This window comes from Anomaloglossus baeobatrachus, chromosome 1, assembly GCF_048569485.1.
Source record: "Anomaloglossus baeobatrachus isolate aAnoBae1 chromosome 1, aAnoBae1.hap1, whole genome shotgun sequence".
Classification (NCBI taxonomy): Eukaryota; Metazoa; Chordata; class Amphibia; order Anura; family Aromobatidae; genus Anomaloglossus; species Anomaloglossus baeobatrachus.
Genome location: NC_134353.1, coordinates 751,006,692 through 751,029,363, shown reverse-complemented (window position 1 = coordinate 751,029,363; position 22,672 = coordinate 751,006,692). Strand labels below are relative to the sequence as shown.

At 46.9% G+C, this 22,672-nt stretch overlaps 1 protein-coding gene across 7 annotated transcripts in view; it reads right to left on the bottom strand.

Annotated features, from left to right (window-relative positions):
- ATXN2 (ataxin 2) overlaps positions 1–22,672 on the bottom strand; it is a 183,566-nt gene that overhangs the window by 78,695 nt on the left and 82,199 nt on the right. For 5 of the 7 annotated variants that reach the window (XM_075323804.1, XM_075323758.1, XM_075323785.1 and 2 more), the window contains 10 exons: positions 20,560–20,705; positions 17,234–17,325; positions 10,732–10,926; positions 9,650–9,834; positions 9,084–9,293; positions 6,265–6,447; positions 5,939–6,133; positions 1,386–1,490; positions 1,173–1,243; positions 782–1,095 (listed from right to left, as the gene is read on the bottom strand). In XM_075323804.1, the coding sequence (XP_075179919.1) occupies positions 782–1,095; positions 1,173–1,243; positions 1,386–1,490; positions 5,939–6,133; positions 6,265–6,447; positions 9,084–9,293; positions 9,650–9,834; positions 10,732–10,926; positions 17,234–17,325; positions 20,560–20,705 (1,696 nt within the window). The remainder of the gene's footprint in view (positions 1–781; positions 1,096–1,172; positions 1,244–1,385; positions 1,491–5,938; positions 6,134–6,264; positions 6,448–9,083; positions 9,294–9,649; positions 9,835–10,731; positions 10,927–17,233; positions 17,326–20,559; positions 20,706–22,672) is intronic. The other 2 variants (XM_075323776.1, XM_075323812.1) reach the window with 2 other exon arrangements.

The following is a 22,672-nucleotide window of genomic DNA, read 5'->3' as shown; positions in this document are numbered from 1 at the left end:
CGTTAGCGATGTCGCAGCATGTAAAGCACCCTTAAGTCATGGCAAATGCTGGGTACCATGGAAAACCATCAGCATCCAGTGACCACATTGAAGGGAACCATTGTCAGATTAACAGAGATCAAAAGTTCAATTCCGATGGCTGCCATTCCATTTAAATGCTGTCTGTGTAACACAGACGGTATCTGCGGGGTATAGAGCAAGCTCTGCTTCTAAGCCTGCTCCCAACATGGTGAGCCAACATTGTATGTAATAATATGCCCAATGTCAGGAAGGGGTCAAATTTTGTGTATAACTTTACAGATTTATTTTTTTTATTGTTCATTTGCTTCCTAAAAAGCAAAAGTGAAGAAGCTTTCTAAATAGCTTTCATTAAGATATTTCTATCAATTTGCTGCTGTGGAGTTTCAAAGTAATTTATCCAGCTGAGTGCTTTAGAAAAATGTTACAAATCCTGCAAAGGTCCTGCACCCCCTCCCTTCTCTCAGTGGATAGAAGCTGTGGTGATAGGCGCCTACAGGGACATACACGTCTCAAATCAGCCTATATTATTGGGAGAAACGCCCAAGGAAAAATCTGAAACTTGGATTAGGCTGCATATCAGGGTGGGGGTAGTGGGGTTCAGAAAATGATGAAGCAATGGAGATTGCAGACTAATGATGGTAGATAAAGGGGTATCTCCCCCCACCTCCATCCATGTTAAAAGATGTCCATAGCATGAAATCTATTTTCCCCTAATCCAGAGTAAAGGGAAGATTAGGAATATTAGAGGATAGTCACTCACTCTGAGGCATTTTCCTTCTTGTCATCCTTGTCTTCGCGATCCTGCTTGCCAGGTCCAGAAGTCTGTACACCCTGTGATGTAACTTCTGGACCCCTTTTGTGTTCAGAGCCGCTACTGCTAATAGATGGGGAGATGCTGGGGCTGCTTGGCTTGCTGCTGCTGTTGCTTGTAGGTGCATTGCTGCCGCTCTCACTAGCCGATTCCTTGGAGTTAGAGTCAGACTTCTCCTTTAAAAGTTCCCTGGGCTTCTCCAAGTTTTCCCGATTTTTGCTAAGAAGCTGATCAATGGCATCAGGACTAGAACTAGACTGTAACTACAGAGGAAAAAGAAAAGTCGCAAACTGCTCTCCAGTTCCCATCCCTTAAAGCAGAAGGCGGGCTATATACATACCCTAAAATCATTTTTAAACTTCTTTAAATCATCTAGTTGTTTTCTTTGCTCTGAAGCCATTGGCGCAACTACTAAAGATAAAAATAAGACACAGGCAATTACTACACCCCACTAGAGACTGTACAATAGACCAGTATGCTTAAGTTATTGCCAATCCTTCCAGCCAGGTCCATTGCTATGTAAAAGCTTTCACATTAGTATTTCTGCTCTTACCTTTGTTTTCAGGTTTGCTAAGGGTGGAAGAATCGCTTTGTTTAATACTCTCTCTGCCACCCGTGGGGGAAATTTGCCTCTGATCTTGCAATCGAGAATCCTTAGCTGAATACAGAGACAGGTCTAAAGTTATTTCACTACATTGATACATGTACTAAACAGGTAAATTGGTCAGGTTTTTACTATGTAATCTGAGAGCTGTATTACGTAGGTAGGGGCAGAGAGCCTGATTCCAGTGATGTGTCATTTACTGGACTGCTTGGTGCACATTTTTTGTTTTTTCAGATAATTTTGTATTTAAATTCATTGTACTGGTTTAAGGCTCTGTGCGCACTAGACCGTTTTACCAGCGGATTTGCCGCGGAAATTTCTTGAGAAATGTCTGCAATCTTTGTGCAGACATTTCCCAGCAAATTCTATGAGAAAAAAAAAAAATAGCTGTGCGCACTGTGCGGATTTTTCTCAAGAAATTTCCTTGAGAAGAATTTCTCGAGAAGATTTCTTGAGAAAATGAGCATGTCAATTCTTTTCCGCAGGTACCCTGCGGATTTCGGCAGTACAGCCTGCAAAATCCGCAGGGAACCACCCGCGGGGAAATCGCGGCAAATTCGCGGCTATTCCGCGGCAAATCCGCATGCGGATTTGGTGCGGATTTTTTCCGGACGTCCGGAAATCTTTCACTCCCAGAAGTTTCTCAAGAAATTTTCTTGAGAAACTTCACATTTCTAGTGCGCACATAGCCTAAAAATGTTACTACTTTATGCCCCAGAAACACAAGTATTCTAGGATTGATCTAATTTTTCTGGTTCACCAAAAAATGTATTTGCACGCTTTCAGAGCCCAGAGGCTTCTTCTTCAGGCAGGTTTACAAATGAATACTCAATAATTTGATTCATGATGAACACAAGAATGAATTCTCATTTGTAAACCTGCCTGAAGAAGCCTTCATGCTCTGAAAGCTTGCAGATATAATTTTTCTGGTTACCCAATAAAGGTATCACTTCTAGAATAATACTGACTTTTTTGTCAGAAATGTTTTTTTACATTGATTTTTGTGGCCATCACAGTTCCACAATATACTTTTTATTATACTTCATAAAAGTGAAGGAGCCTGACAAAGCCCCATTAGACCTAATACGCACCAATGGGTTCAGTTGCTGTACTCAAACCTATAACAAAAAAAATTCAAAACTATCCAAAAGGTAATCCTATTCATTGGTGTCTAAGGCAGGCTTTACACGCTGCGACATAGCTAGCGATGTCTAGCGCGATAGCACCCGCCCCCGTCGCACAAGCGATATGTGGTGATCGCTGCCGCAGCAAACATTATCGCTACGGCAGCTTCACACGCACATACCTGGTTGGTGACGTCGCTGTGACCGCTGAACAATATCTCCTTCAAGGGGGAGGTGCGTTCAGCGTCACAGCAACGTCACTAAGCGGCCCGCCAAGAGAAGCGGAGGGGCGTAGATGAGCGGGACATAACATCCCGCCCACCTCCTTCCTTCCGCATTGTTGGTGGAGGCAGGTAAGGAGATGTTCCTTGCTCCTGCGGTGTCACACACACCGATGTGTGGTGCTGCAGGAACGACAAACAACATCGTACCGGCAGCAGCAGTGATATTATGGAAAGGAGCGACGTGTCACCGATCAACGATTTTTGACGTTTTTGCGATCGGTGATCGTCGCTCCTAGGGTTTACACGCTGTGATGTCGGTAATGGTGCAGGATGTGCGTCACTAAAGACGTGACCCCGACGATATATCGTTACCGATGTCGCAACGTGTAAAGCCCGCAAAAGGCTTTTACCACATCCAACGACACTACTGCACGACCATCCACTTCCCCAGGACAAAGTCGCACATTAAGGAACAGCCTCCTTAAACATATTGTCGTTGATTTTGCAGGCATAAAGCCAGCCTTCTCCTCACCTACTGGCTGGGTGACAACTTTAGATAAGGATAGTGTCCAAACTAAGAGCTGCCGGCCAGAGCGATAAGGACACAACCACTTCTACTTTGGGCACTGGATTGTATGAACGCCAATATACACTGGACCTTGCAGGTGTCTAAAGGCCACGTCTCACTAAGCGACATCGCTGCTGAGTCACGGTTTTGGTGACGCAACAGCGATCTCGTTATGCGTGACATCCAGCAACGACCTGGCCCCTGCTGTGAGGTCGCCGGTTGTGGCTGAATGTCCTGGACCATTTTCTTCAAAGGCGATGTCCTGCTGGACAGGACGCATCGCTATGTTTGACACTGTGACAGGGTCCCAATGACAGCAGAGATCGTTATACAGGTAGCTACTGCGACCTGTATCGTTACCGAGTCGTGTGTAAGGTCTGACAGTGTGACATCTCACCAGCGACCTCCCAGCGACTTACCAGCGATCCTTATCAGGCCGCATTGTTTTCGGAATCGAAAACATTTAAGTCGCTAAATGTGACGAGGGCTTTACCCCTCAGTTATCTCTTACTTATCCTGGACGGAGGCTGTAGTCCACACATGAACACTTCAGATATTGTGGACACCTTCCTTTGGAATCCATCTAAATCACCAGGTATGCGCACTCTCGCTCTTACACTATTCTGCACACAGGCAGGTATCAGGGACTAACTGCACATACCTTAATTGATACATTGCACTTGTCCCTAATCTTGTTTGCTTTTAACCTTATGCAAATTAGTGCATTTATATTTATTAATTGTTATTTTTATTTACAGAAGCAGACAGGGTGGGGTTTTTAAAGCTTATTTGCTAATAAGTGGAAACACTGTCAAATATCTTATTACATAACTTTAATTAGGAGCTGCGCCAAACGTTTGGCCAAAATTTTAATGTTTGTTGTTAAAAAGATTCTGTAAGTAGAGGGTCTTTACTAGGTTTTGGTAGCACTAGAATAACTGCCTCTGACATTGATTTAGGCTATGTGCACACGCTGCGTTTTTGGGTGCTAAAAACGCACAAAAACGCATCCACGGCAAAAAAACGCACGCGTTTTTACCGCGATTTGGTGCAGTTTTGGCTGCGTTTTTGATCTCTGCGTTTTTCCAATGCATTGCATGGGGGGAAAACGCAGAAAAACGCAGGGAAGATTTGACATGTCCATTTTTTTTTTAATCTCAAAAACGCAGGTTAAAAAAAAAGTTGTGTGCGGACAGCAAAAATGAAAACTCAGACTTTGCTGGGGAAGCAAAGTTATGCAGTTTTGAGGCCAAAACCGCATCCGAAAAACGCGCAAAAAGGCCGCGAAAAACGCACTGTGTGCACATAGCCTTAGAGTTCCCTTCTCGGCAGTGATTCCTGCAAAACATGAAGCAGTCTAGGCAGGAAGATCCACTTTTGGTCACCACTGACTGACAACTTTCTGTGTACACTGTAAGTTGTAAAGCGGCCAATTACTGGTGGGGGCAGGTTACACAGATTAGCTAGATTGCTGGGCATGCAACAATTATTCCTGTAATGATAATCTCCTACTGATAAAACACTACAGCACACAGCCTAGTAATTGACATTTCCAGGAATCAGGGTCTCTGCCCCAACTTTAGAATACTCTCAGATTCAATAGCATAAACTTGCAGACAGATTGCCTTTAAATTAAATGTGCACATACAATATTCACATTGCAACTGAATAGGGTTCCCTTTATTTTCAATCATTCTTCCAGTCAGTTTGCAGCACGATTGGTACGGTCACCGTGACCTGAGGAACACAATCACGGGGCTAGAATCTGTAACTTCAACCACTGAAAATGTTGCAATCAGGTATTCCCTGGAATTATCAATCGCTGCACATTACTAGAAAAGGATCCAGAATTGCAGTGATATGCAATAGTAATGTACACACTGCTCTCATCCAGAGTACAAGACATTGACCTGAGGAGTTCAATAATTCTGTTTGTGCATGAACATAACAAAATACACCTCTAAATTACTAAAATTAGGTATATTAGTATAATTCTGCAAACTTGCAAAGGACAGAATGTGGTATATACTAAAAAATTATAACAGCGAGGGGTGACGAGACAAAAAAAAAAGTCAACCAAAAGAACAAAAATATTCTTTGTAGTTCAGGCAGAATCAGGAAGGGGGAGAGAGAAAGCCCAACTAGGAAAAAGCCGGGTGTCACCAGGTTCCTTAGTGACGACAGGGTTCCCCTAATGCAGTCATTCCTCAGGATCTGTGAGATGACCCCCCCTTCCCCGGTGGTCTGTATATAGACAGCACACAATGCTTACACAGACTCCTGCACTGATCCACAGGCACAGCATTTTCAATTTTACGAGTCAGTGTAAAGTTTACTCATTCCCTCCTGCAGCCCTCAGACTGAAAAATGGCAAAGCATCTACATCACAGGTTCAGCATTTACATCTAATGAGACTCCCTTGTGGACGAGTGACTGCACAGAAGTGAAGAGCAGTATATATGCGGATAGTGGTCTAAGCTGATCTAAAGTATGACTCTTGCACAAGCTAAAGCCATTTTTTAGACTGTAGCAGTCATTATAAGACTGCCAGTCATTGCCCAATGACCATACAAACCACGCACATACCTTCATTAGAGGGCGTAACTGCTCTATTGGAAGCCGGGCTCGCAGGTGTCGGAGATCCAGTGGGTACAGGCATGGTGGCCGACTCTGGAGCAACAGAACCAGCCTGAGGAGAGCTTAGAGCTGGTCCTGCACCACCACCCATAGCACTCTGTCTGGGAGATCTGGGCCTGTGGGTTTTGGGTGAAAGTCTTTGTACTACAAACAAGCACAGACGGATACATTAGAACTATTTAATGTACAGCATGTATACCATTTGCAAAACAGCAGTACAAAAAGAAGATTAGATACCAAGTTTCGTTACAAAAGCTTTGATTTTTCCTACTGACCTCCACTCACAACAGATGACCAAGTGCCACCAGAAGAGCTGTTTCTAGCCACAGATGGAGCAGACACTTCTCCAGGTTCATTGCGAGAAACAAACTCCAGACCTCCACACATTGTGCTCCTACCATTAGAAACTCTATGGGTTCGGGGATGTCGCTGTGCCTTGGGAGACATCCTTGGAGGTCCTGAAATCAGAAATTGTTCCAAGCAAACTTTAATAAAAACAAAATATAATAATCACAAACACAGATAAAATTCTACAATGGGGGAATTGGGGGTTTACTTTTTATTCTAAAACACAGAAATTCACAAGAAAGTTTGCCACCAAAGTCTGCATGCAGCCACCAACAAAAGCCATGTAAATATATATCCACAAATAGACAATGTGCACACCGGCAAAGACTAACAAGATGCCTGGAGAAATGTTCCTGGAGAGGAACTACTAGAAGTAATTGTCACCAACATAAGAAAATTCATCACTCTATTAAGAGCCTGCGGTGGAGTTACCAGCTGTAGTTTTCTTGCAGGTTGTGCCTGTGAATAGGAAGCTTTCTCCTAATACAACCCTATGTCAAGAACACAATGGAGCTGTACCCAAGTGCAGTTGGAAGACAACAGCACCTTACAAACACTTGAAGACTGCAGCTGAAAACTATGAACACAAGCGATTACCGTATTTTTGGATTAGAAGACGCACAAGATTAAGACGCACCCCAAATTTAGAGGGAAAAAAAAATGAAAAAGGGGGTGAAAAAAAAGGGGGTGGTCCGTCTTGTAATCTGGTTGTGTCTTTCGGGAGGGGAGGTGACAGCTGGGTCACAGGAGGTAGGGGCAGGTGGTGGATCAGGGCGATGCTGCGGGCGGTACAGGCAGGCTGGTGTCCAAGATGCTGTCGCAGAAACTGTCAGCAATGGCGGCTTTTCTGGGGCAGCGGTGCACGGGCTGCGGCTGGTGAGGGGTTTAAACAATGGCGCCCAGAGCCAGCGCGTGTGCAGATTGAGAACTCGGCTCAATGATTAGCTGAAATCTCATCTGCACTGAGAGATCAATGGGCCGAATGCAGCACATGCGCAGATGAGATCTTAAGCCGAGAGCTCCATCTGCGAACTAGCTGGCTCCGGGCGTCATTATTTGAAGCCCATGCATAGCCGCCGCAGCATTGCCCCTCCCTCCTGCTACTCCTCTCCACAACCTCCGGGTAAGCTACATTCAGATTTTCAATAAGCACCCCTCACTTTCCTCCCAATTTTTTTGGGAGGAAAAGTGTGTCTTATAATCCGAAAAATACGGTACTTTTAGCAAGAGCAGGACCCCCAGTTTACAGAGGTGCAAGCTGCGGTGATGACCAACAGGGGAAGATGGGTGGTTCACTTAGTGGCTGAGCACCAATTCTGTTCTCTTCAAAGTACACCGAGGCAGCAAGTCCACAAACTAATGACGCCTAAATAACTTAATAATCAAACTGGCACGTTACAAACACAAAATGGAAGGACAAAAAAAAAAAAAAGTGTATATTGATAAAATAGTAGTAACATCCAGTTCAGTTTTGCTAACCAGTTGTATATAAAGGATTCTGCCAGTCTTCTGCAGTGAAGGCACAGGACACAATGCCCCTTACTCAATCAGGCGGACGATATAGTTTTGTCTGGATGTAGGTTGTTAAGCAGGAATACATTTAAGAAGCCTGCATCAATTAGGGCAATTTACAGAAAGTGATTCCTACTTTTACAAATTTTAGTATATTTATATAGTTTACACTTTGTAGTGGCGTTGTGTGTTTTGTTTCAATTGTGCATTTTTCCCCACTACTGCACAAAGAAAGTGCAATTTTAAAGGCAAAAAACAAGGTAGCTGACATTGTAAACCCGCTAGCAGGATAACCGAACCAAGGCAACACCGAATTCTGGAAGACTCCATGAGACCACTATTGAAACAAGTCTAGAAAAGCGCATACAACCTTCATCTAGGTATTAATATACATGTGGTACATACAAGTAGCCTAACGTGTCATTGATGATTAAAATTATCAGAATTGCATTCATTTTGTAGCGAAAACAAGCAATCATAAATGAATAGAATAAAAACAGAATGAAGCAGTGAATTAGAGGTTCCCCATAGCAGGCAGGCTATTAGTACTTACGAGAGTGACCATTGTGTTTTATATACACACAAAAAGGGAAAAAACCTAAACATCATACACTTATAGACCAGCTCAATGGTGTTCATCCTTTGTAATAGGTGTATGTATGTACATACACATATATATATGCATATAGATATAAAAAAACAAAACAAACACAACACATAGTTAGTGATGGAGACAGCGAGTGGAGAGGCAGTACGGAGTGAAAAGTTTACAGTCACATTCCATTATACTAGTCTAAAGAAATCTGCGAGGTTTAATACCACTGTAATAAAGAGAAGAAAAAAAAAGAGCGGATAATCAGATTAGTACTCAATGCACAAAGGTTATTTCAGAGTAACCAATTAGGGAAACCTCAGTAGTAATGCCAACATTTCAGATACTTCATAGTGACCGACTCCTTAAATCTTGAGTGATGCTGTCTGAGCAATGAATGCAAGCAACACAATGACAAGCAGATCATGCTTTTGCAGGACTCACTATGAGCTAGTGCACGGGATCACTGCAGTCCAACTAAGCAGGCTTAAGCCAATCATATAGATTACATTAGGAAGCCTGACTGGGGTTGCAAAACACTGAAGCTGTATATGTTATGATTAAACTCCTATGAAATCCATAAGCAGAGCTGCAGGATGTGGAGGGGTTTTACAAAACAAACAAAAAACAGAGGCGTTGTACCTTCTGAAGACATGCGTTTAGGCATAGTAGAGACAGGAGCTGGAGAACCATGAGCAGAGGGGTGAGACGGGGGCCTGGATGGCCGCGAAGGGGGCCTGGAGGGCGGCCTTGTAGGGGTGGCTGCCCGAGGTGGAAGAGAGTTGGGACCTGACTGGTAGCGAGAAGGTGGGCGGGAGGAAGGAGATGGACAAGGCGATGGCCAGGGAACACCTGACAGAACAAATGAGATGAAGGAAAGTATAAAAAATAAAAATATGGGATGAAAAGAAGGGAAAAAAACAGGTCAACAGAAAAAGTAAAATAACAGAGGGGAAATGGCTTCTCGCAATAATCCTCTAGTTTTGGTAAATGAATTAAATATGGGGGTAAAGCAGAGAATTTACTGATTGTTAAGTAACAGTGAACATCTATTACCTTTAACTTGAAGATCTAAAGGGAATTATAATCTAAGGCTATTGGTATCACTAAAGCAATGGTAGGGCAGCAGCAGTGCACATTTACCGCTCTGACGCCATCATAGTTTGAGAATCATTAACAAAGACAAATGTAGAATTTCACAAACTTGCCTCCATTCACTACTCTCTGATCAGCTCCAGAATTTGGACTAAAGTCTGAAGAATGGGATCCAGTTCTTGAAGGAATAGGACCAGACCCAGACTGGCCCATTCTTGGTGAATTTTGCCTCACGCCGTGGCTACTCCATGGCATGCCATCTTTACTCCTCTGTCCGGGTGGAACATATTTATTTTCCCTTTAAAGAACAAATGTAAAACAAAGTTTAGGCATAGACTATGAAAAACTCAACCTCAAGGCTATGTGCCCACGTTGCTATTTTATGTGCTTCTTTTCTGCACATAACGCATGTTTTGGCAGGAAAAACAAGCAATTTTTTTTATTGTATTTGCGTATTTTTTTCCTGCTTCTTATTGTGTTGGTTTTTTTTTTTAGTCATGGAAATCGCAGGGGTTCAGGCACAGTACCCCCGAGATTGCTACCGGGTCTTTGACTGATGTTATAGTCGGGACCTGACTCTCACTGCCCGAAGTGGTGCTTGCGCGCTGCCAGCAGTTTGCCCCCCTAAATGTTGCGACCAGTGCGATCATAGCATTGAGGAGCCGAAGAGAGGAATCACTTCCTTCTACCTGGCGATGCGATCCCAAGGACCCGATCGCTGCCATGGTAACCCTGGGGTCATCATCATGACGACCCCGGGTTACTGAGCTACGGAAGCTTCACACACCATGCATGGTGTGTGAGGTAAAGTGCTGCGATATAATCAACTGTAGTGATAAAGCATTGCAGGGGATTATAGAAACAAGTGACATGCTGCTTCCTTTTTCAGCAACAAAATCTGCAAGAAAAAAAAGAAGCAGCATAGTCAGGATTCTCAGACATTGCTGAGATGCTTTTTCCTTGCTTTTATTGATAAAAAGAAGCATGAAAAACGAAAAAAAAAAATTGCCACTTGTGCACATAGCCTAAGAATTTTAAAAGGGGTTGCCTCACGAATACCAATCATGTCCATTAGCCCATTAGGGCTTATGGGCATGCTAGTGTGAGAGCAGTTCACGTAGGACCCCCTAGTATGAGCCAGAATAAAGCACTATTTCATATTAGCAGCACCTGTTCCCGCAGACCCCAGTCCTACCTAGCCACAGAGTGTCCTTCTCGCTCACACACGTTGCGTTGCACTGCAGTATATTTTTCTTCTTCAGATCTATCATCATTTTCCAAGGCAACACGGGCTTTATATTGGGAGCTGGACTCAATCTCTTCAGCTATTTGTGCAGCTCTTGCTTCTCGCTTTAAATACTCTTCCGAATTGTCCCTTTCTAAAGGAACACTGTTAAAATAACACAAGTATTAAGAAGAGAGAAGGGAATTTTGTTTACTTACCGTAAATTCCTTTTCTTCTAGCTCCAATTGGGAGACCCAGACAATTGGGTGTATAGGCTATGCCTCCGGAGGCCGCACAAAGTATTACACTAAAAGTGTAAAGCCCCTCCCCTTCTGCCTATACACCCCCCGTGCTCCCACGGGCTCCTCAGTTTTGGTGCAAAAGCAAGAAGGAGGAAAAAGAATTATAAACTGGTTTAAAGTAACTTCAATCCGAAGGAATATCGGAGAACTGAAACCATTCAACATGAACAACATGTGTACACAAAAAAACAGGGGCGGGCGCTGGGTCTCCCAATTGGAGCTAGAAGAAAAGGAATTTACGGTAAGTAAACAAAATTCCCTTCTTCTTTGTCGCTCCATTGGGAGACCCAGACAATTGGGACGTCCAAAAGCAGTCCCTGGGTGGGTAAAATAATACCTCGTAATAGAGCCGTAAAACGGCCCCTTCCTACAGGTGGGCAACCGCCGCCTGAAGGACTCGTCTACCTAGGCTGGCATCCGCCGAAGCATAGGTATGCACCTGATAGTGTTTCGTGAAAGTGTGCAGGCTCGACCAGGTAGCCGCCTGACACACCTGCTGAGCCGTAGCCTGGTGCCTCAAAGCCCAGGACGCGCCCACGGCTCTGGTAGAATGGGCCTTCAGCCCTGAGGGAACCGGAAGCCCAGCCGAACGGTAGGCTTCGAGAATTGGCTCCTTGATCCACCGAGCCAAGGTTGATTTGGAAGCCTGTGACCCTTTACGCTGGCCAGCGACAAGGACAAAGAGTGCATCCGAGCGGCGCAGGGGCACCGTACGAGAAATGTAGAGTCTGAGTGCTCTCACCAGATCTAACAAGTGCAAATCCTTTTCACATTGGTGAACTGGATGAGGACAAAAAGAAGGTAAGGAGATATCCTGATTGAGATGAAAGGGGGATACCACCTTAGGGAGAAATTCCGGAACCGGACGCAGAACCACCTTGTCCTGGTGAAAAACCAGGAAAGGGGCTTTGCATGACAGCGCTGCTAGCTCAGACACTCTCCGAAGTGAAGTGACTGCTACTAGAAAAACCACTTTCTGCGAAAGGCGTGAGAGAAATATCTCTCATTGGCTCGAATGGTGGTTTCTGAAGAACCAGCAGCACCCTGTTCAGATCCCAGGGTTCTAACGGCCGCTTGTAAGGAGGAACGATGTGACAAACCCCCTGCAGGAACGTGCGTACCTGTGGAAGTCTGGCTAGGCGCTTCTGGAAAAACACAGAGAGCGCTGAGACTTGTCCCTTAAGGGAGCCGAGCGACAAACCCTTTTCCAGTCCAGATTGAAGGAAGGACAGAAAAGTGGGCAAGGCAAAAGGCCAGGGAGAAAAACCCTGAGCAGAGCACCATGACAGGAAAATTTTCCACGTCCTGTGGTGGATCTTGGCGGACGTTGGTTTCCTAGCCTGTCTCATAGTGGCAATGACGTCTTGAGATAACCCTGAAGACGCTAGGATCCAGGACTCAATGGCCACACAGTCAGGTTGAGGGCCGCAGAATTCAGATGGAAAAACGGCCCTTGAGACAGCAAGTCTGGTCGGTCTGGTAGTGCCCACGGTTGGCCGACCGTGAGATGCCACAGATCCGGGTACCACGACCGCCTCGGCCAGTCTGGAGCGACGAGGATGACGCGGCGGCAGTCGGCCCTGATCTTGCGTAACACTCTGGGCAACAGTGCCAGCGGAGGAAACACATAAGGGAGCTGAAACTGCGACCAATCCTGAACTAAGGCGTCTGCCGCCAGAGCTCTGGGATCTTGAGACCGTGCCATGAACGTCGGTAGCTTGTTGTTGTGCCGGGACACCATGAGGTCGACGTCCGGCACCCCCCAGCGGCAACAGATCTCCTGAAACACGTCCGGGTGAAGGGACCATTCCCCTGCGTCCATGCCCTGGCGACTGAGATAATCTGCTTCCCAGTTTTCCACGCCTGGAATGTGAACTGCAGAGATGGTGGAGGCCGTGGCTTCCACCCACATCAAAATCCGCCGGACTTCCTGGAAGGCTTGCCAACTGCGTGTGCCGCCTTGGTGGTTGATGTATGCCACCGCTGTGGAATTGTCCGACTGAATTCTGATCTGCTTGCCTTCCAGCCACTGCTGGAACGCTTTCAGGGCAAGATACACTGCCCGTATTTCCAGAACATTGATCTGAAGCGAGGACTCTTGCTGGGTCCACGTACCCTGAGCCCTGTGGTGGAGAAAAACCGCTCCCCACCCTGACAGACTCGCGTCCGTCGTGACCACCTCCCAGGATGGGGGTAGGAAGGATTTCCCCTTCGATAATGAAGTGGGAAGAAGCCACCACCGAAGGGAAGCTTTGGTCGCCTGAGAGAGGGAGACGTTCCTGTCGAGGGACGTCGGCTTCCTGTCCCATTTGCGTAGGATGTCCCATTGAAGAGGACGCAGGTGAAACTGCGCGAAAGGAACTGCCTCCATTGCTGCCACCATCTTCCCCAGGAAGTGCATGAGGCGCCTCAAGGGGTGTGACTGGCCTTGAAGGAGAAACTGTACCCCTGTCTGTAGTGACCGCTGCTTGATCAGCGGAAGCTTCACTATCGCTGAGAGGGTATGAAACTCCATGCCAAGGTATGTGAGCGATTGGGACGGTGTCAGATTTGACTTTGGAAAATTGATGATCCACCCGAAACTCTGGAGAGTCTCCAGGGTAGCGTCGAGGCTGTGTTGGCATGCCTCTTGAGAGGGTGCCTTGATCAGGAGATCGTCCAAGTAAGGGATCACCGAGTGACCCTGAGAGTGGAGGACCGCTACTACAGTAGCCATAACCTTGGTGAAAACCCGTGGGGCTGTTGCCAGGCCGAACGACAGTGCCACGAACTGCAGGTGTTCGTTTTCTATGGCGAAGCGCAAGAAGCGCTGGTGCTCTGGAGCAATCGGTACGTGGAGATAAGCATCTTTGATATCGATCGATGCAAGGAAATCTCCTTGGGACATTGAGGCGATGACGGAGCGGAGGGATTCCATCCGGAACCGCCTGGTCGTTACGTGTTTGTTGAGAAGTTTCAGGTCCAGGACAGGACGGAAAGACCCGTCCTTCTTTGGGACCACAAACAAGTTGGAGTAAAAACCGTGGCCCTGTTGCTGAAGAGGAACAGGGACCACCACTCCTTCTGCCTTCAGAGTGCCCAGCGCCTGCAGAAGAGCCTCGGCTCGCTCGGGAGGCGGGGATGACCTGAAGAATCGAGTCGGGGGACGAGAGGTGAACTCTATCTTGTAACCGTGAGACAGAATGTCTCTCACCCAACGGTCTTTTACCCGTGGCAGCCAGGCGTCGCAAAAGCGGGAGAGCCTGCCACCGACCGAAGATGCGGAGTGAGGAGGCCGAAAGTCATGAGGAAGCCGCTTTGGTAGCGGCACCTCCGGTGGCCTTTTTAGGACGTGACTTAGACCGCCATGCGTCAGAGTTCCTTTGATCTTTCTGAGGCCTTTTGGACGAGGAGAACTGGGACCTGCCCGCGCCCCGAAAGGACCGAAACCTCGACTGCCCCTTCCTCTGTTGGGGTATGTTCGGTTTGGGCTGGGGTAAGGATGTATCCTTTCCCTTGGATTGTTTGATGATTTCATCCAAACGCTCGCCAAACATTCGGTCGCCAGAAATTGGCAAACTGGTTAAGCGCTTTTTGGAAACAGAATCTGCCTTCCATTCCCATAGCCACAAGGCCCTGCGGAGTACCACCGAATTGGCGGCTGCAACCGCCGTACGGCTCGCAGAGTCCAGGACAGCATTAATAGCGTAAGACGCAAATGCCGACGTCTGAGTGGTTATGGACGCCACCTGTGGCGCGGACGTGCGTGTGGCTGCGTCAATTTGCGCTTGACCTGCTGAGATAGCTTGTAGCGCCCATACGGCTGCGAACGCTGGGGCAAAAGAAGCGCCGATAGCTTCATAGATGGATTTCAACCAGAGTTCCATCTGCCTGTCAGTGGCATCTGTGAGTGAAGCCCCATCTTCCACTGCAAGTATGGATCTAGCTGCCAGTCTGGAGATTGGAGGATCCACTTTGGGACACTGAGCCCAACTTTTGACCACGTCAGGGGGAAAAGGATAACGTGTATCCTTAAGGCGCTTAGAAAAACGCTTATCTGGACAAGCATGGTGATTCTGGACTGCCTCTCTGAAATCAGAGTGGTCCAGAAACATACTCTGTGTACGCTTGGGAAACCTGAAACGGAATTTCTCGTGCTGAGAAGCTGACTCCTCCACCGGAGGAGCTGAAGGAGAAATATCCAACATACGATTGATGGACGCAATAAGGTCGTTCACTATGGCGTCCCCGTCCGGAGTATCAAGATTGAGAGCGGCCTCAGGATCAGAATCCTGATCAGCTGTCTCCGCATCATCAACCAGAGATTCCCCCCTCTGAGACCCTGCACAATATGATGATGTCGAGGAAAAATCTAAGCGAGCTCGCTTAGTCGGTCTGGGGCTGGGGTCTGTGTCAGAATCCTCAGCCTGGGATCCATGAGATACCCCGGGAGGACATTGTTGGTCCAGCTGAGGTGGGCCAGGGAACAAAGATTCAACAGAGTCCCTGTGCTGAGATACCGGCCTGGACTGCAAGGCTTCTAGTATCTTAGCCATAGTCTCAGAGAGTTTTGCAAACTCCGTCCCCGTCACCTGAACAGTGTTAGCAGGTGGCTCCCCCTGGGCCCCTCTTAGCAGAGGCTCCGGCTGAGTAAGTGCCACAGGGGCCGAACAGTGCACACAATGAGGGTCAGTGGAACCTGCCGGTAGCGGGGTCGTACATGCGGCGCAGGCAACATAATAAGCCTGTGTTTTGGCACCCCTGCCTTTCATGGGCGCCATGCTATTATCTTCCCTGAGTAACACAATAGGGTATATAGCCAGAAATCAACTGTGCACCATACAGTGTAAAACATATATACCATAAACATATAATGTTACACTACTGCACAATGGGGCTAGCACCACAGGTGCTGCTTACCACCCGCCTAAAGCGGTTGTGAGGCCACCAGAGTCCCTGCCTGGGTCTCCCAGACTTTGTCCCCCTCTGCAGCGTCCGAGGAGCTGACAGGAATGGCTGCCGGCGTCCTGAGGAGAGGAGGGAGCCGTGGGCGTGACCCAGAAAGAGCGGGAACTGGTGCCCGCACTGTGCACAGTGAGAGGGGTGGAGTATGCAAAGCATGCTCCAGCCCTCAGTGCTGCTCGTTCTGTGCAGCGTCCCGCCCTTCCCCTGCCTGTCAGGGCTGTGGGCGGGAGGAAAGGAAACTAGGCCGCAAAAAGCCGGGGACTCTAGTAATAAACGCGGCCGCCGTAAAAGCGCGGCCGGCGTGAAAGTCCCCGGCGCACTACAAGTCCCAGCCGCGCCGCAGTGTTTCCATAGCCGCGGCGGTCAGTGCGGCAGTCCCTATACATAAACACACTCAGCAACGCTGAGTGTGTAATGGCACATATTAACCCGGTCAGCGCCGTGGTCCCCGGTGCACTAGCACACCCAGCAAAGCTGGAGTGTTGCTGTGCGCTGTCCCCACAGGGATACAGAGTACCTCCAAGTAGCAGGGCCATGTCCCTGAACGATACCCGGCTCCTATCCAGCAGGCTCCACAGGAGTTGTGGATGAAGCACGGTCTCAGTGCCTGGAGACCGATAGGATCCCACTTCACCCAGAGCCCTGAGGGGGATGGGGAAGGAAAACAGCATGTGGGCTCCAGCCTCCGTACCCGCAATGGATACCTCAACCTTACAACACCACCGACAAGAGTGGGGTGAGAAGGGAGCATGCTGGGGGCTCTATATGGGCCCACTTTTCTTCCATCCGACATGGTCAGCAGCTGCTGCTGACCAATCTGTGGAGCTGTGCGTGCGTGTCTGACCTCCTTCGCACAAAGCAAAAAACTGAGGAGCCCGTGGGAGCACGGGGGGTGTATAGGCAGAAGGGGAGGGGCTTAACACTTTTAAGTGTAATACTTTGTGCGGCCTCCGGAGGCATAGCCTATACATCCAATTGTCTGGGTCTCCCAATGGAGCGACAAAGAAAAGAGAATTTCAATATGGCACAAATTTCTATATATGGGTTCTTGTTTTTTATAGCGTGTAAAGCTTATACATTCCACCGAAGTTACTCAAGTATCTAACACTGTAATTCAATGGCATTGGATACAAATGTATAACTTCATGATATGAGGAGTAAACTTTAGTTGCATAACGAGAGGGAAGTCTTTCTGCTTTGGAAGCATAGTCTCCTTTTCTACTTACGTATATGAGGAAAGGCTGCTGTCATATGTTGATACCACTCCATAATTTTCTTCATTGTATCGAAACATTTCATTGGGATCCCAACCATTAGACTAAACAGAACATAAAACAGTCAAATTAACTAGAAAAATTACAGCAGCTTTGTAAATTTTATTTTGTACACTCTCAAAATATATTAATTTACATTAATAGCCCTCAATATACGGTTCACATGAAATCTGAAGACCATCTCAGCATGCTGGAAGGTGTAACCCCCAAAATGACTGGACAGCCACGTGATATAAATGTATAGTGAGCAGATAAATATAGTAAATAAATGGAAGAGTGCTCTCTCCCACTCTCGAATATATACCATGTTTTTAGGACTATAAGATGTGACCATAAGACGTGTCCCAGGTTTAGACAGCAGAAAAAAGAAAAACATGTTTCCTATTAATTAAAATTTCCCTGGGTAGAGGTCATTATCCCCAATTTTAATGTACAAGGAGATAATAAACCTATCGTTGGTGTTTTTCTGCAGTGTATATATTATACACTCACAGCTCTGCTACATGCCTACAGACATACACAGCTCTGCTATATTCCCATAGACATGGACGGCTCTGCCACATGCACAGAGCTCTGCTACATTAACATATAGACACACACAGCCCTGCAACAGGCAAATATACTTACATACAATATACCATATTTTTCAGACCATAAGACGCACTTTTTCCCCCCCAAATGTTGGGGGAAAGTTGGGGGTGCGTCTTATGGTCTGACTATAGGGCTTCGGCCGGGAATGAGGGTGCTGCGGGTCATCGGGGGCACGAACAGGCTGTAGCAGCGCCTGCTCGTGACCACGTGGGCCCGCTCATTACATATGCACGCCCATCCTCCTGCCCATTTCTCAGTGCAGAAGCCGGCGCTGACAGGTGGGCGGGAGGATGAGCGGGGACGCGTGCATAGCAAAGAGCCGGCCGCATGATCACCCCTGGCAATTACAGCCTGGAGTGATCATGTGCGGCTGTATTCACTGCTCCCCGCGCGTCATCATCAGCGCGGGGTGCAGTGAATCAGTGTACTCACCCGTCCCCGTGTGTGGAGCCGTCCCCCTGCAGCACGTGATGTCTTCCTGTCTGTGCCGGTCAGCTGATCTGTGCTGATCAGCTGATCGGCACAGACAGGAAGACATCGCGATGCAGCAGGGGAACGGCTCAACACACGCAGGTCAGCGGCGCAGAGAGGAAGATGATCGGTGCTGGAGGGAGTGAGGAAAAGGTGAGTATAAACGTTTATTTTTTTTTCTCTGTGCTATAGGATACAGGCCATCACCAGGATGGTATATGAGCACGATGGGGGCATATAGCAGGATGGGAGTATATGAGCAGGCAGGATGGGGGTATATGAACAGGATGGGGGTATATGAGCAGGATGGGGGTTTATAGCAGGATCATATACAAGGCAGGAGGATCATTACCAGGATGGGGTACCTTAGTAGAGAATTTGGGGACATTACCCCCATAACAGTGTCAGCAGCAGATCGTCGCCCCATATCAGTGTGTCATGACCACATTTTTTGCTTAAAGTTTTATTTTCCTCCTCTAAAACCAGGGTGCGTCTTATAGTCCGGTGCGTCTTATAGTCCGAAAAATACGGTACATTATCACATCTTGCAGTTCCTGATCGGTACAGAGGAGGAGAGGAAGCTACTAGGACCTGCAGCAATTTATCAGCTGCAGGACCTTCCAATGGTTAACTCAAGCACCTTTGCAGTCATGTGATCAGGCACATGATTAGTCACATGATGGGAAAGGTCCAAAAACTCCTAATGCAGAAGGTCCGTCAGCTGCACAGCTGCTGCAGCCTCCATTCAGGACCCGGTAGCTTACTCTCCTGCACTGCACCAATCACATACATCAGTGCAGAGTAAGAGCTGCCCTTGCTCCTGAGTGGGGAGGATGTGATTTTGGTGTTCTCCTCCATCAGAGAAAGCTGCCTCTGGACTATAAGATGAACATGCTTTTTAACCCCTTCACCACCGGCCGATTTTTCATTCTTTATGTTAGCGCCCCTTCTTCCGAGAGGGACAAGTTGTACTTTTAAATGAACCCATAAGTTTTACAATATAGTGTAGTGTAAAACTGCAAGAAAGTTACAAGTGTGGAAAAATTGAAAAAAAAGTGTGATTCCATGATTGTTTTTGTGATATTTTATTCACAGTGCTCACTAGATGGTAAAACTGATGACCCCCTTATTGGATTACGCAGGACCCGGATTTGTTTTTTTTCTTTCCAATAAATTTGTGAGAGGGAATGTTTTGTGGAGTGTGTTTTTTCAAATAATAATGTTTGTCTATTTTTTTTTATTACTGACTGGGATAGTGATTACACAGCTGGTATCAACCCCATATATTACCCAGTTTGCCACCGCAAAATCCAGGGTATTTCGGGATGAGCCGGGTAAAGTCCCGGGACTGTCGCATCTAATGGATGCAGCAATTCCGGCCGGCTACTGGCTGATATTTTTTAGGCGGGGCTCTCCCAATAACGTGGGTCTCTCCAGCTTGAATACCAGCCAGCAGCTGTTGGGCTTTATCTTGGATGGTATCAAAATTGGGGGGGGGGGGGGGGGACCACACACTTTTTTTATTCTTAATTATTTATTGCACTATATGATATAAGACCTGCCCACCAGCGGCTATGATTGGTTGCAGTCAGACGTCAGACAGCTGTCAGTCAGCGTGGGGGCATGTCCGACTGCAACCAGAGACGCCAGTAAGCAGGGAAGCAGTGAATATGAAATGAGCCTAATGAGCAGCCAGCTTTGGAAGAACAAAGAGCCGCCGCGGGAGCAATGCGACAGCAGTGTTGGTGAGTATGTAGCGCTTGCTCCTACCCCTTTGCGCCGTATTCTGTTCCCGATAGACCTTATATGGGGAACAGCATCTGGCCAGATACCCTGTACTGTATGTAACTCTCCTCCTGTTTTTTTGCTGTCCGCAAAAAAAAACAAAACAACAAAAAAAACAAAAACGGAAGTCACACGGATGACACACAGACCATATATAGAACGGAACGGGACGGATGCGATTGTCAGACAGATGCCACACGGATGCATGCGTGGAAAAAAAGGACAGCTTTTTGCGGACCGCAAAACCGGAACAGTCGTGTGAAGGTGAATGTAGCCTTAAGGACATCATTGTTGCAAAAGCATGCATACATGAAAACAACAGCTCAGTTAGTACACGAATGTAAGTCATAGTCAATGGAAACATTTTATACAATTTAAGGAATACTTGCATTATATAATATAGTATAGCAATAAGAACAGTCTTTACTTACTACATCTGTATCTAAAGACTCCAGCTCTTCACTATTAGCAGAAACACTGCTACTGATAAGGACATCTCCGCCATCCCATGGTTCCAGGTCCTTCTCCTTGTGCTCGCCATTCACTTTAGAAGATATACCAGAGTCTGTAAATCCATCTTGAAAAAAAACAAACAAAACGCCCCCCATCATATTTACATTAGATACAACAGTCCCCCAATCCTACCTTTTGTAGAAAAGAATCTTATAAGCATGTGCAATTCTTTTCCAGGGCAGGGGGCAGGTGTTATCAACTGTGTATAGTAGCACTAGGCTATGTGCGCACGCCAAGTATTTGGTTGCAGACATTTCTGCACCAAACCTGCATCTCTTGGCAGAAAAAGTGTGAGGTTTTTACTGTGTTTTTTTGCATGTATTTTCTATGCATTCTGAGGTGGAAAACCGCTGAAAGAACTGACATGCTACAGCTTTATTTCTGCACCAAATCTTCAAAGGAAAAAGCATCATGCACAAAACTTCAGGAGTCTCACTGACCTTGCTGGCACATAGATTTGTATGCAGTTTTGTGACAAAAACACATTTAAAAAAACCCATGGTAAAAAACGCCTCATCTGCACATACCCTTACTTGTCCTTGTATTCCCACCCTTAATAAGAAGCCTTATTTTTCTTGAAATCGCGCATCATGCAGGGGCCAAACATTTAAATACACCTCCCCACCGGCTTGTGTTCCCTCAGTCTCCACTATCCCCTCTTTGACAACTCTGGCTTCATAGAGTCTGAGAAGGGATGATATCGATGGACACAAGCAGGTATGAAGGGGCATTTAAATGAGCAGCCCTGTCATGATGCACGAGTTCCTGTACCGCGTCAGCACAGGAGGATTGTGCAAACTGAGGCCCTTTAGTAATGTTAGGCTATGTTCACACAGGGTGTTTTTAGTGCAAATCCATGCTAACAAAAAGCTGCTTTTTAAAGTACCAGCAATGAGAGTCCAGAAATCTCATGCACACAGACACACTTGTTTTTCCTGACAAATGGCAAAATGCTGCATTTTTGAAAGAAGCAGCGTGTCAATTCTTTAAATGGGGAAAGAGCAGCAAAGCACTGAGTGTAAAGAAGGGAATTTTGTTTACTTACCGTAAATTCCTTTTCTTCTAGCTCCAATTGGGAGACCCAGACAGTGGGTGTATAGCTACTGCCTCTGGAGGCCGCACAAAGAACTACACTTAAAAGTGTAAGGCCCCTCCCCTTCTGGCTATACACCCTCCCGTAGGAGTACGGATTCCTCAGTTTTAGTACCAAAGCAAGGAGGAGGAAAGCCAATAACAGTTTCAAAAACAAATTCAATCCGATAACAAGATCGGAGAACTTAAGAAACAACATGAACAACATGTGCACCCGAAAAACGAAACCCTAAGAACAAATAGGGCGGGTGCTGGGTCTCCCAATTGGAGCTAGAAGAAAAGGAATTTACGGTAAGTAAACAAAATTCCCTTCTTCTTTTTCGCTCCTAATTGGGAGACCCAGACAGTGGGACGTCCAAAAGCAGTCCCTGGGTGGGTAAAAAGATACCACATGAACGGGCTGTCAGACAGCCCTTTCCTACAGGTGGGCCACCGCCGCCTGAAGGACCTGTCTACCTAGGCTGGCATCTGCCGAAGCGTAGGTATGCACTTGATAGTGTTTGGTAAACGTGTGCAGACTCGACCAGGTAGCCGCCTGGCACACCTGCTGAGCCGTAGCCTGATGCCGCAATGCCCAGGACGCACCAACGGCTCTGGTAGAATGGGCCTTCAGTCCAGATGGAATCGGAAGCCCAGCAGAACGGTATGTGTGAAGAATTGGTTCCTTGATCCACCGCGCCAGGGTGGATTTGGAAGCTTGCGATCCCTTATGCTGACCAGCGACTAGGACAAAGAGCGCATCAGCACGGCGTAGAGACGCCGTGCGAGAAATGTAAATCCTGAGTGCTCTCACCAGGTCCAACAGATGTAAACCTTTTTCAAATTGGTGAACTGGATGCGGACACAAAGATGGCAAAGTGATATCCTGATTGAGATGAAAGGAAGAAACCACCTTGGGGGAAAACTCTGGAATTGGACGCAGTACTACCTTGTCTTGGT